The following is a 14,791-nucleotide window of genomic DNA, read 5'->3' on the forward strand; positions in this document are numbered from 1 at the left end:
GCTTCTGTCTGAGACTTGAAGGAGAGAGTGCTAGAGTACATCCGCTAACTCTGCGCTTGAAGGAGAGAGTGCTAGAGTACATCCGCTAACTCTGAGCTTGAAGGAGAGAGTGCTAGAGTACATCCGCTAACTCTGCGCATGAAGGAGAGAGTAGAGTACATCCGCTAACTCTGCGCATGAGCTCAGCTGTGCCCCCTGCCAGGCTGCCATCAGCGTGTCATGAAGTCACCATGGCAGGTGCCGTGTCCTCTCAGCGGTCACTCTGACAGCCCACCCTACCGCAGAGGTCTCAGACACAGTGGGAGCGGAGGGGAGAGAGGGAGAGATGGAGGGAGGGAGAGAGAGAGAGACGGAGGGAGAGAAGAGAGGGATATGGAGGGAGGACTGGGGTCAGGAGAGAGATGGAGGGAGGGAGAGAGAGAGATGGACGGAGGGAGAGAGAGAGATGGACGGAGGGAGAGAAGAGAGGGAGATGGACGGAGGGAGAGAGAGAGATGGAGGGGAGAGAGAGAGAGATGGAGGGAGGGAGGACTGGGGTCAGGAGAGAGATGGAGGGAGGCAGAGAAGAGAGGGAGATGGAGGGAGGACTGGGGTCAGGAGAGAGATGGAGGGAGGCAGAGAAGAGAGGGAGATGGAAGGAGGACTGGGGTCAGGAGAGAGATGGAGGGAGGCAGAGAAGAGAGGGAGATGGGGAGAGAGATGGATGGAGGGAGAGAGAAGAAATGGCACAAGAGAACAAAAGTGCAGAACAAAAACACAGCAGAGAGAGGGAGAGAGAGAGAGAGAGAGATAGAGAATGATGTGAGGGGGAGAAGGAGAGATAGATGGAGTGAGGCAGAGAGGGGGGAGAAAAAGAAGGTAGGTCCACAAGTGCAAAGCAAAACAAGATTTTAAATGAGGAGGCAAAAGAGACAGAAAAGTGCAAAGCAAAACAAGATTTTAAACAAACACGCCTACATTCAAAACACGTAGTCACACATGACTGGAAAACATCTTTTAACCAACACAAACTGTATGGGTAAAACTATTCGGTTGTCTTAAACACACACACACACACACACACACACACACACACACTGTGGAGAGTAATGAATATGTGCACCAGTGAAGATCAAAACCATCCCAACAACCGGCCCCCCGCCTCTCTTATGTAAAATAAGTGTGCGACTCTGAAGTGAAGCAAATGAAGCTATTCTCCTGCTGAAGGAAGGATTCCAGACAAACAGACACAGGTAGGGTCGCAGGCGGGAGTCTGATTACATTAAAAGCTTCACACATCCATTTGAATGCATTAGCAGACTCTGCATTTCAAAGATGTCCCTTTGGAGCCAAACAAGCCCGCCCTCAGAAGACAGAGGACTTTGACGGATGCGGATAGATTCAACATGGAGCAAACCTCAGATGGATGGGATGTGGGCCAGAACTCCGCCAGATGTAGGCCGGTCAGGTTGGTCTGATGGTTTGATGGTGGGCTTTAGGGGTCCTGCAGGCCTGGCTGGTTAGATGGTGGGCTTTAGGGGTCCTGCAGGCCTGGCTGGTTAGATGGTGGGCTTTAGGGGTCCTGCAGGCCTGGCTGGTTAGATGGTGGGCTTTAGGGGTTCCTGCAGGCCTGGTTGCTTAGATGGGGGTTCCTGCAGGCCTGGTTGGTTAGATTGGGGTTCCTGCAGGCCTGGTTGGTTAGATGGGGGTTCCTGCAGGCCTGATTGGTTAGATGTTGGGCTTTAGGGGAGTTAAGGCTAGTCATGGGCTGCTCATGCTGGTGCCAGTCAGGCTAGGCCTTGCTTGTCTTCGCTGCTGTTACCTGCACCTCTTGACCTGCCGGGGGGGGGGGGGGGGGTGTTATGATGTAATTATGTTATGTGTCATATTCAAAGACTTTGGGGGAGATTACTTCAAAGCTTAACTTACGTCTGGGTTTGGCTACGTCTGGGTTTGCTACAGTACGTGTGTCCATGCAGTTTCAATTGGCACAACTCCTACGTGGTGCTGTGTGAAGCTGGCACTGCTGTTTCTGAGGGAGTCTAGTCTACTGTCACCCACCACTAGAAGAGACTCTGTTTCTGAGGGAGTCTAGTCTAGTGTCCCCCATCACTGAGAAGAGACTCTGTTTCTGAGGGTGTCTAGTCTACCGTTACTACCACCGAGAAGAGACGCCAGTCTACTGAGGTGATAGACAACTCAGAGAAACAGCATTGCAGATAGCTCTGCAGTGCAGACACACACACACACACACACACACACACACACAAAGATCCCTCATAGCACAGAATAGCACAGAAACATACTAAAGTACCCAAGCACGAATAAATAAACAAAATAAATGCACTCTTTTCTTTCTGTCTTTTGTCCAAAACAAGTGAAGAGAGTCAGTGGGATGTGCTTCTCCTTTGCCTCAAGAGCACCACAATAAGGCACAGACGCTTGTCCTTTTACAGGGGCGGGGGGGCATGTGTGTGTGTGTGTGTGTGTGTGTGTGTGTGTGTGGTGATGGGAGTCTGTTTAGTCCCAGAGAGAGAGAGAGAGAGAGACTCGGCTCAATGTAGGGCTCCATGGTGGTGGTGAACACATCTATCTCCTTCCTCTCCCTCTCTCTCTCTCTCTCTCTCTCTCGCTCTCTCTCTCTTTTTCCTCTGTTCCCTTCTGGATGAGCCTCCTCTGTGTGCTGGAGCCATTTGTTTGTTTGTTTTTTTTTGTCTGTTTGTTTATTTATTTGTTTCCTTGTTTATTCTTTTTTACTCTTAAGAAAGGTGGTGTTCCACAGTGGGGCGACGCAAGCTGAGCAGGTGTGGTCACTCTGACGGACACGGAACATGTACAGAATGGGCCAGGCGAGAGAGCGAGAGAGCGAGGGAGAGAGACACAAACAGGATGTGGCGCTGGCGGTGGCTCGCAGCGCCGGGTCTGAGCGAGATGCCCAGTGGTGTCCGTGCGTCCGTGTGTCCATGCGTCCCTCTGCTCGTCCGCCGTGGGAAATTAATTAGCTGTGGGCTGACTGCACCAAGGTGTGGTGTGAAATAAATGTAATCTGTGCTGAAGGCAGGAACAGAAGGACGAGGTGTGTGTGATGTGTGTGTGTGTGTGTGTGTGTGTGTGTGATGTGTGAGGTGTCCTGACGATCACCCCAGTCTTCAGTACGGTGGCTAAAAACTTTCCTCTCTGCTAAATGTCTCAGGAGGACCTTGGAGAGTTCCTCTCTGAGGCGTGTTTGTGTGTATGTGTGTGTGTGTGAGAGTGTGTATGTGTGTGTATGTCTGTGTGTGCACACGTATGTGTGTCTTTGTGTATGCTAGGTGTATGTGTATGTGTCTGTATGTCTATGCGCGTGTGTCGTTTTGTGCGTGTGTGTGCATATATGTGTATGCACGTGCGTGCGAGCATGCGCGCCCGCGTGTGTGTGTGCGTGTGTGTGCGTGTGTGTGTGTGTGTGTGCGTGTGTGTGCATGTGTGTGTGTGTGTGTGCGTGTGTGTGTGTGCACTGCAGCGAGTCTGTGTGTGTGTGTGTGTGTGTGTGTGTGTGTCTGTGTGTGTGTGTGTGTGTGTGTGTGTGTGTGCTTGGAGAGCGCAGGGGAGCAGTCCTAGATGCAGACGTGGTTCCTCATCTGGCAGGTGGAGCCGGTTCCTGCTTGCGACAGGAAGACGATGCCGTTGGCGCACACGCACACCTCAAACACAGTCTGTCTGCTGGGCGAGGGCGACGCCACCCCCTCCGGCAACCGCAGCAGCTTGATCTTCTGGGCGTCCAGGATGATCTGCAGAGAGGGGGAGGAAGAGGAGGAGGAGGAAGAGGAGGAGGAGGAAGAGGGTGAGGATGAAGAAGATGTGGAGGAAAAGGAGTGGGTGGAGGAGGAGGAGAAGAAAGAGGAAGATGAGGAGGAGAAGAAAGGGGAAGATGAGGAGGAGGAGGAAGAGGAGGAGGAGGAGGAGAAGGTGGAGGAGATTGAAGAGGATGAGGAGGAGGAGGTGGAGGAGGAGGTGGTGGAGGAAAAGGAGGAGGAAGAGGAGGAGGAGGTAGAGGAAGAGGAGGACATTTTACCACCAGAGCAACACCGATACATCAGTTCATTAACACATCTGCTGCCAATGATAAGAGCAGTATTGCACAATTTGTATCGCTCATTTGTAACTTGTACTGTGTGGAATAATTCCAGCGTTAGTTCCAGCTTTAGTTCCCAGGTGTGTCGTGTAGTGTGTGACGAGAGAACAACAGCACGACACTTGTACACTTGCAGTGCAGTGTACAGTGTTCCAGCGGCTGCTATTCTGTATCAAACTCCAGTCCAATCATCAACACAAACAACAACAGTATGTCACTACTGCACACACACACACACACACACACACACACACACACACACACACACACACACACACACAACTCGAGCTGCCTGTCTCCATCTGTGTGAGCACTACAGACTACAGATACACTGTGAGCTGTGATCCAGGCAGAGAGGGAATCACATCACATCAGAAATGTACCGGTACTTCTGTTCTGCACAGAGTTTGGGCTGCTCACATGAGTCTAGTGCGAGAGTCCAGCATTCTCACACTTCAGCATTGCTATGGAAGAAAACGGACTGCTCCTCTGTACACAGAGTTTGAGCTGTCCACACAAGTCCAGTATGAGACTGAGAGTCCAGTATTCTCACACTTCAGCATTGCTATGGAAGGGCAAGGAGCTCAAACCATTAGGTGAGTCCCAGCAGAGAGCCTGCCAGTATGTCAGCGCTGTATACTACACTCATCTACTTCCTCCTTATACTACACTCATCTATTTCCTCCTTATACTACACTCATCTACTTCCTCCTTATACTACACTCATCTACTTCCTCCTTATACTACACTCATCTACTTCCTCCTTATACTACTCTCATCTACTTCCTCCTTATACTACACTCATCTACTTCCTCATCTACTTCCTCCATATACTACACTCATCTATTTCTACTACATTCATCTACTTCCTCCATACAGTATACTACTCTCATCTACTTCCTCCTTATACTACACTCATCTACTTCCTCCTTATACTACACTCATCTACTTCCTCCTTATACTACACTCAGCTACTTCCTCCTTATACTACACTCATCTACTTCCTCATCTACTTCCTCCATATACTACACTCATCTATTTCTACTACATTCATCTACTTCCTCCATATACTACACTCATCTACTTTTACACTCATCTACTTCCTCCATATACTACACTCATCTACTTCCTCCATATACTACACTCATCTACTTCCTCCATATACTACACTCATCTACTTCCTCCTTATACTACACTCAACTACTTCCTCCTTATACTACACTCATCTACTTCCTCATCTACTTCCTCCATATACTACACTCATCTATTTCTACTACATTCATCTACTTCCTCCATATACTACACTCATCTACTTTTACACTCATCTACTTCCTCCATATACTACACTCATCTACTTCCTCCATATACTACACTCATCTACTTCCTCCATATACTACACTCATCTACTTCCTCCTTACTACACTCATCTACTTCCTCCATATAATACACTCATCTACTTCCTCCATATACTACACTCATCTACTTCCTCCTTATACTACACTCATCTACTTCCTCCTTACTACACTCATCTACTTCCTCCATATACTACACTCATCTACTTCCTCCTTACTACACTCATCTACTTCCTCCTTATACTACACTCATCTACTTCCTCCTTACTACACTCATCTACTTCCTCCATATACTACACTCATCTACTTCCTCCTTATACTACACTCATCTACTTCCTCCTTACTACACTCATCTACTTCCTCCATATACTACACTCATCTACTTCCTCCTTACTACACTCATCTACTTCCTCCATATACTACACTCATCTACTTCCTCCTTACTACACTCATCTACTTCCTCCATATAATACACTCATCTACTTCCTCCATATACTACACTCATCTACTTCCTCCATATACTACACTCATCTACTTCCTCCTTATACTACACTCATCTACTTCCTCCTTACTACACTCATCTACTTCCTCCTTATACTACACTCATCTACTTCCTCCTTACTACACTCATCTACTTCCTCCATATACTACACTCATCTACTTCCTCCTTACTACACTCATCTACTTCCTCCATATACTACACTCATCTACTTCCTCCTTATACTACACTCATCTATTTCCTCCTTATACTACACTCATCTACTTCCTCCTTATACTACACTCATCTACTTCCTCCTTATACTACACTCATCTACTTCCTCCTTATACTACTCTCATCTACTTCCTCCTTATACTACACTCATCTACTTCCTCATCTACTTCCTCCATATACTACACTCATCTATTTCTACTACATTCATCTACTTCCTCCATACAGTATACTACTCTCATCTACTTCCTCCTTATACTACACTCATCTACTTCCTCCTTATACTACACTCATCTACTTCCTCCTTATACTACACTCAGCTACTTCCTCCTTATACTACACTCATCTACTTCCTCATCTACTTCCTCCATATACTACACTCATCTATTTCTACTACATTCATCTACTTCCTCCATATACTACACTCATCTACTTTTACACTCATCTACTTCCTCCATATACTACACTCATCTACTTCCTCCATATACTACACTCATCTACTTCCTCCTTACTACACTCATCTACTTCCTCCATATACTACACTCATCTACTTCCTCCTTATACTACACTCAACTACTTCCTCCTTATACTACACTCATCTACTTCCTCATCTACTTCCTCCATATACTACACTCATCTATTTCTACTACATTCATCTACTTCCTCCATATACTACACTCATCTACTTTTACACTCATCTACTTCCTCCATATACTACACTCATCTACTTCCTCCATATACTACACTCATCTACTTCCTCCATATACTACACTCATCTACTTCCTCCTTACTACACTCATCTACTTCCTCCATATAATACACTCATCTACTTCCTCCATATACTACACTCATCTACTTCCTCCTTATACTACACTCATCTACTTCCTCCTTACTACACTCATCTACTTCCTCCATATACTACACTCATCTACTTCCTCCTTACTACACTCATCTACTTCCTCCATATACTACACTCATCTACTTCCTCCTTATACTACACTCATCTACTTCCTCCTTACTACACTCATCTACTTCCTCCATATACTACACTCATCTACTTCCTCCTTATACTACACTCATCTACTTCCTCCTTACTACACTCATCTACTTCCTCCATATACTACACTCATCTACTTCCTCCTTACTACACTCATCTACTTCCTCCATATACTACACTCATCTACTTCCTCCTTACTACACTCATCTACTTCCTCCATATAATACACTCATCTACTTCCTCCATATACTACACTCATCTACTTCCTCCATATACTACACTCATCTACTTCCTCCTTATACTACACTCATCTACTTCCTCCTTACTACACTCATCTACTTCCTCCTTATACTACACTCATCTACTTCCTCCTTACTACACTCATCTACTTCCTCCATATACTACACTCATCTACTTCCTCCTTACTACACTCATCTACTTCCTCCATATGCTACACTCATCTACTTCCTCCTTACTACACTCATCTACTTCCTCCATATACTACACTCATCTACTTCCTCCTTATACTACACTCATCTACTTCCTCCTTACTCATCTACTTCCTCCTTACTACACTCATCTACTTCCTCCATATAATACACTCATCTACTTCCTCCATATACTACACTCATCTACTTCCTCCATATACTACACTCATCTACTTCCTCCTTATACTACACTCATCTACTTCCTCCTTACTACACTCATCTACTTCCTCCTTATACTACACTCATCTACTTCCTCCTTACTACACTCATCTACTTCCTCCATATACTACACTCATCTACTTCCTCCTTACTACACTCATCTACTTCCTCCATATACTACACTCATCTACTTCCTCCTTACTACACTCATCTACTTCCTCCATATACTACACTCATCTACTTCCTCCTTATACTACACTCATCTACTTCCTCCTTACTACACTCATCTACTTCCTCCATATACTACACTCATCTCTTCTGAGTGCTTATGAAGATGGGAGAGGGGAGGGGAAAGAAACAGAGCGGAGGGGAGATGATGAAAAGAGAGAAGAGAGGATGAGATGAGAAAGGTTGTGGGAAAGAGGGATGGAGAGGGAGGAGAGGAGGGGAGAGCAGAGAGGAAAGGAGAGGAGGAGAGGAGGGGAGGAGGGGAGAGTAGAGAGGAAAGGAAAGGAGGAGAGGAGGGGAGGAGGGGAGAGTAGAGAGGAAAGGAGAGGAGGAGAGGAGGGGAGGAGAGAGGAAAGGAGAGGAGGAGAGGAGGGGAGAGTAGAGAGGAGGAGGATGAGGAGAGAGAGGGAGAGGGAGAGTAGAGAGGAGGAGGAGAGAGAAGTAGACGAGTCATTCACCACCACCTTGGGGAGGCATTTCTAGCGAATGACCTGGAACGCTTTTAAGAGCAGTGCTTCAGCCAGCCACATCAGACATCTGGTGCTGAGCAAACCTCCAGACCACACACACACACACACACACACACACACACACACACACACACGTACACACACACGTACACACACACACACACACACACACACACACACACACACACACACACACAGCTCTGGCTGCCTGATCCCTAATGAGCCAAAGCTCATGACTAATTGCAAGGGTACTGCTGAGGCGGCCGGTGTTGTGATGGAGGTGTGCGCACACACACACACACACACACACACACACTACAGAAAATGAGAAATGAAGGACCCCAGTAGATGAGGTTTGACTGCAGAGTTGGAGGGAACTAGACACAGTAATCTGACACAGCACAGCACAGCACGACACGGCACGGCACGGCACGGCAAAGCACGGCACGGCACGGCACAGTACAACACGGTACGGCACAACACAGCACAGTACAACACGGTACGGCACAGCAGGGCACAGCACAGCACAACACGGCACGGTACGGCACAGCACAGCACAGTACAACACGGTACGGCACAGCAGGGCACGGCACGTTACAGCAAAGCACGGCACGGCACGGCACGGTACGGCACAACACAGCACAGTACAACACGGCACGGTACGGCACAACACAGCACAGTACAACACGGTACGGCACAGCAGGGCACGGCACGTTACAGCAAAGCACGGCACGGCACGGCACGGTACGGCACAACACAGCACAGTACAACACGGTACGGCACAGCAGGGCACAGCACAGCACAACACGGCACGGTACGGCACAGCACAGCACAGTACAACACGGTACGGCACAGCAGGGCACGGCACGTTACAGCAAAGCACGGCACGGTACAACACGGCACAGCACAGCACGGCACGGCACGGTACGGCACAGCACACCACGGTACGGTACGGCACAACACAGGCTGTGGCTGGCAAATGCCATGCAGCATAGGGGCTATTACAGGTCATTATGTGAGAGATGCTGGTCACTCTGCCTGCTGGGTCGGTAGCCAGTCTTTCAGAGTGTACAATTAGGGATTATTTTCACATCTCTGTTTTGATTTTCAATAATACTGCATGAGTGAGTGAGTGAGTGAGTGAGTGAGTGATTATGGTCTAAATGTAAAATTGTTTCAATCAAAGGGCACTGTAATCAAAAATCTTCAATAATTATAATTATGGAGACATTAAACACGTCATAAAGGGCATGTTAGAATTGTCTGATCAATAATTCTTATGATTACATTTAGCTACACTGAGGGACGTGAACGCTTTTAACTTTGTGTGTAGCTTGCACTGAATTAGGTGTGTGTGTGTGTGTGTGTGTGTGTGTGTTTGTGTGTGTATGTTTGTGTGTTTGTGTGTGTGTGAGGGGTCTGGGTGTAGTATCACTTGCTTTGATCATGTTTGTGTATGTACTGTATATATGTGTGTATGTATGTGTGTGTGTGAGAGAGAGAGAGAGTGAGTGAGAGAGAGTGTGTGTATGTATGTATGTACTGTACTGTATGTATGTGTGTATGTATGTATGTACTGTATGTATGTGTGTGTGTGTGTGTGTGTGTGTGTGTGTGTGTGTGTGTATGTGTGTGTGTGTGTATGTATGTACTGTGTGTGTGTGTGTGTGTGATGTCCACGTACCGCTCCATCTACAGACTGCAGGCGTAGGTCGCTCCTGCACGTGGCCTGGATGTCGCCGGCCTCTGCGTGGATGTCCACCCCTTTAGGGGCCTCCATGAACAGGGAGCGTGTGGGAGACTCCAGCCTGCACACACAGAGACACACACACATTAACACACACCAACACACACAGAGACACACACATTAACACACACCAACACACACCAACACAGACTCCTTTATGAACAAGGAGTGTGTTGGAGACTCCAGCCTGCACAGAGAGACACACACACATTAACACACACCAACACACACCAACACACACACCAACACACACCAACACACACTCCTCCATGAACAAGGAGTGTGTTGGAGACTCCAGCCTGCACAGAGAGAGGAGAGGTGGTCAGACCACCAACACACACACTAACACACACACAAATACAGACCAACACACACGACACACAACGGCACACTCCGACACACACTGTCCGACACACACCGACACACACCAACACAGACCAACACACACACCAACACACACCAACACGCTATTGTAAAATGTCTCCAAAGAGCCTTTACAAAGCTCATAAATTCCGACGTTGTTGTGTTGCTGTGTCTGTGTTTATGTGAAATCTTGGATAGATCAAGAGTTATTTATGTTCTAACACAACCGACACACACTGTCCAACACACTGATGTTGTCAGAGCCTACACTATATATATATGTGTGTGTGTGTGTGTGTGTGTGTGTGTGTGTGTGTGTGTGTGTGTAGTGTAGTCACGTATGGTTCTGTTTAGTTTTATGAATCAATGTATGAGTGGGTTAGTCCTGTATATTAGATGAAGTCCGACAGCTCACTAAGAGAGATAAATGGACCTCTCTCAGGGGCAGAGGTCAGAGTGAGCGCACACACACACACACACACACACACACACACACACACACACACACCACAATCCCATTTCCTTCAGAGTGGCCAGACGCACACCCCGTTACGGAAATGAAATATTGATCAGGGGCCGTGGTGATAGATAACCATGACAACCATAGATAACCATGACACCATGTCTTCCTGATGGGATACATGGACCTGGCTGGTGAAGTGAGTGGAGGTGAGACTACTTCAGTGTCTGAGAACACTGCCAAGATAAAGTGCTACATCTGATGATTACCCTGAAGCCACTATTTTAACAGGAGGCAGACGGCTTAAGAATCACCATTATTATAAAGCAGGTCGTTCAAATGAATCACCACCAATGTGTGTTGTTTCCCCTGATATGACATATAGGAGCTCATGTACTAAAACAATAGTGCCAGTTTTATGCTTTATTGGTGCTTTTAAAAGCCAGCATCATATGCACAGTAAGAACAGACTGCACGAGTATGAAAGCACATTTGCCTGGCCACGAGAGAGCTGTCAGGCAGGCTGTGCTTTTCTTCATCATGCATATGCATTTATGGGAAGGATGCAGGGAGAAAAGTGGGAGTATCGTGCCAAAACATGGGAGGAGAAGTGTTGAGAGTGACTGATTAGGTATTCATATGCATGAAATATGTATGAAAACAGTGTGCGTCTGCTTTGCAAAATGTCTAGTCAGGTGCAATCCAGATTGATGTTAAATGCAAGAATAGGACAGCCTTCCAGCCTAGTCAGAGCATCAGTTCTGCTTCTTTGAACCTTTTATATCCCTTTTAATGTGTTACTTTGTCTTTTATATTACTTTTAATGTGTTACTTTCCATTTGTCATGTCACCCAGTGAGGCTTATATGGCTGAGCCTACAGCTGCATCAACAGTTTGAGTGTTTTTGTATACATGTAAGTGGAGTGGCATTACTGCCCTGCGTTATCTTGCAGTTTGTTGACATCTTCTCATCATGTATTGTATTATTTAATGCATGCCATCCTTTTGATTCATTTTAATGTTGTTGTTAGTTGGCTCCATTCAACTGTGCTTGTGTGCAGCTGGGGACATCTCAGGTTACAGACGAGGGCGGGGACGTTCGCTGGACGTTCGCTGGACGTTCGCTGTTACCTGATGAAGCGAGCCCACAGCGTACGCTTCCTGAAGACTGACGCAAATAAGATGATAATTACGCTTCCTTCATACATCTGCACCCAAAGGGGAGATATTTAACTAAGTATGGTCTGGGTTCAGTGGTAAACTCCCCACAAGGAAGCAAGGACCACCACAAGTCTCACAGGATTTGAACATCATCTGACATTGCTGAGATGCTTGTAATGGGTTAGTTTTAGCTCATCTGATGCCACAACGAGATCTCCATGACAACAGAAACATAATCCAACATTTAGAATAATTCCAACAACACGCTATTGTAAAATGTCTCCAAAGAGCCTTTTAAAAAGCTCATAAATTCCGCCACTGTTGTGATGTTGTGTCTGTGTGTGAAATGTGAAAACTTGGATAGATCAAGAGTTATTTATGTTCTAACACAAGAACAGGAAACCCCCTCTAAGAGTTATTTATGTTCTAACACAAGAACAGGAAACCTCCTCTATGGCATACTCTCTCTTCCTGAGAGATCATTGAAATGTATTTCATTTCCTGTCTGAAAGGCAGGCTGATGCCGATGTGTTGTGCTGTGTGTATTACATCTCATGCCAGCTCAACCTGCGAATTCAATTTAAGGACACAGGATTCCCATGTGCTGTAGAGCCCCTCCAGTGTGGAGCAGCGTGGGTGTGAGCTGAATGCTTTCACAAGCTCATTACAGCGTCTGTGAGCTTTGTTTGGAGGAGTGCGTCGAGAGATGATGAGGAGCCATTTAAATCACATTACCAAAAACTACGATTCGCTCCTCTATGGATAAAAACATTTCATTCGGATATGCTGAATTGAGATGCTCAAAACTCAAAACACCAGGGCCACATCGCCTCTGGCAATCATTTCTTTGCAAAAAATATTGTTTTACCCTAAAACAAATAGTTGAAAACAATAAAGTTGAAATGTTATGTTGTGTAACTAATTGTAAGTGTTTCAAGTGTTTAGCCTAAAAAACATATGACATCGCTTAGAGCACCTTTAACTGACTGATAATTTAGCAGGTACGTTTATCCAAAGCAACACACACTAAACTGATGATCAGTCGGTGACGTTAGCGCTGCTGTGTAAGAGTAGAGAGTGAGGGAGTGGACGTTAACTTTGACAGTGTGTCAGTGCTGGGAGTGGACGTCAACTTTGTCAGTGTGTCAGTACTGGGAGTGGACTATGACATTCTAAAGTACATTGTCACTCGTCAAAAGTCTATTCAAATTTAATAGGATGTCCAGTTCACATTGGGAGGGGTTTCGTTATCAAACGTGGAGCGCATGGCGCAACAAGGTGTTCCTAGGTTTTTTAATCAGTCATATGGGTGTGTTTGGGGCGTAACATCATTTTAAACCAATGAGAATGACATCTGTCATTCCCTTTAACGGCGCAAAGCGTGATATGTCAAATAAATGCATCGGTATTTTGGCATTCAACGGTGCATTTGAAGGAGGCTGCTTGCAAGACCGTATGGAATAGTCATTCTTAAACCATGCTTTACTAAAACCTAGCATGGCCTTCACACATTTGCACTCGTCTATAATTTGAACTCATTGACAAAGTGAAACTAACTTCACCAAGGTGTCAGTCAACGAAGACAGTTATATGCAGTTACTTTCACTATTGACTGAAAATGGGTTACAATCGAAAACATAGGCTGAAAAAAGCAACACTTACCCTAATATTGTTCAAATGACTGAATAAAACAACATTTATCCTGGAGAGGAGTTGCTTATATCTCGTGACAGTGCGTCTTCAGCTGTGCTCCATACGTGTCTCTCGCCTCTCCCCTAATCACTTTTAACCGTCATTACCAATTTGCAAATGATGGTGAATAACTACTTATCATGAGATGTACAGTATTTCGTAATATCTTTATTCTAATTATGTTTCCCATTGTAATCGTGCAATTTGTAATGCTTTGCATGGATGTGCGCTGGTGTGCGTTCATGAATGATAGAAGGATGGTGCGTGCACCTGCCAATATGACTGTTGACATTCGCTCTTAAAATAGCATATGAACAACTCGCCATTGACTTCTGACCAGGTTTAGGTGGTGTACGATAACGATAGATTTTTAGACAACGCGCCAGGCCTCTACCTAGGTTGTTAATTGCCACACCCCTGGGCGCAATGTTTAAAAAATAAACGTGCAAAATACCGAATTAAACTTTGCATGTGCTGGTGTGCAAAATACAGCCCTTTAACTTTGCCAGTGTGTCAGTGCTGCTGTGTAAGAGTGGAGAGTGAGGGAGTGGAAGTTTGGAGGATGGAAAGGGAGTGTTGACACGACTCTAGTGATTCTCTCTTTTCTCTCTATAAGAAAGTGTGAGAGAGAGAGAGAGTAAGAGAGAGGGAGGGGAGGGTGAAGAAAGAGAGAGAGAGAGAGAGAGAAGCCCTGCGCTGCATTCGGGAGAAGTGGGAGCTTTTTTGATGATTATGTTTGAAGGTGAAAGGCAAACTAGTGTGGGATACTGTCAGCCTCCATCAGGCCGCCGCTAGCTGAAGCTAATTAAACATAAATGGGATGCCTGCTCAGCGGCAAACACTCTCCGCTCGCCGAGGACCTGCGAGGAGTG

General features: G+C 46.0%; 1 protein-coding gene across 2 annotated transcripts in view; it reads right to left on the bottom strand.

Annotated features, from left to right (window-relative positions):
- Window positions 1-920: 920 nt before the first annotated feature.
- The window catches only part of sgcd (sarcoglycan, delta (dystrophin-associated glycoprotein)), a 238,906-nt gene continuing 225,035 nt past the window's right edge, over window positions 921-14,791 (bottom strand). For both annotated transcript variants that reach the window (XM_042092887.1, XM_042092888.1), the window contains exons 7-8: window positions 10,181-10,304; window positions 921-3,749 (exon numbers count right to left, since the gene is read on the bottom strand). In XM_042092887.1, the coding sequence (XP_041948821.1) occupies window positions 3,576-3,749; window positions 10,181-10,304 (298 nt within the window). In that variant the 3' untranslated portion in view covers window positions 921-3,575. The remainder of the gene's footprint in view (window positions 3,750-10,180; window positions 10,305-14,791) is intronic.

This window comes from Alosa sapidissima, chromosome 5 (genome assembly GCF_018492685.1).
Source record: "Alosa sapidissima isolate fAloSap1 chromosome 5, fAloSap1.pri, whole genome shotgun sequence".
NCBI lineage: Eukaryota > Metazoa > Chordata > Actinopteri > Clupeiformes > Clupeidae > Alosa > Alosa sapidissima.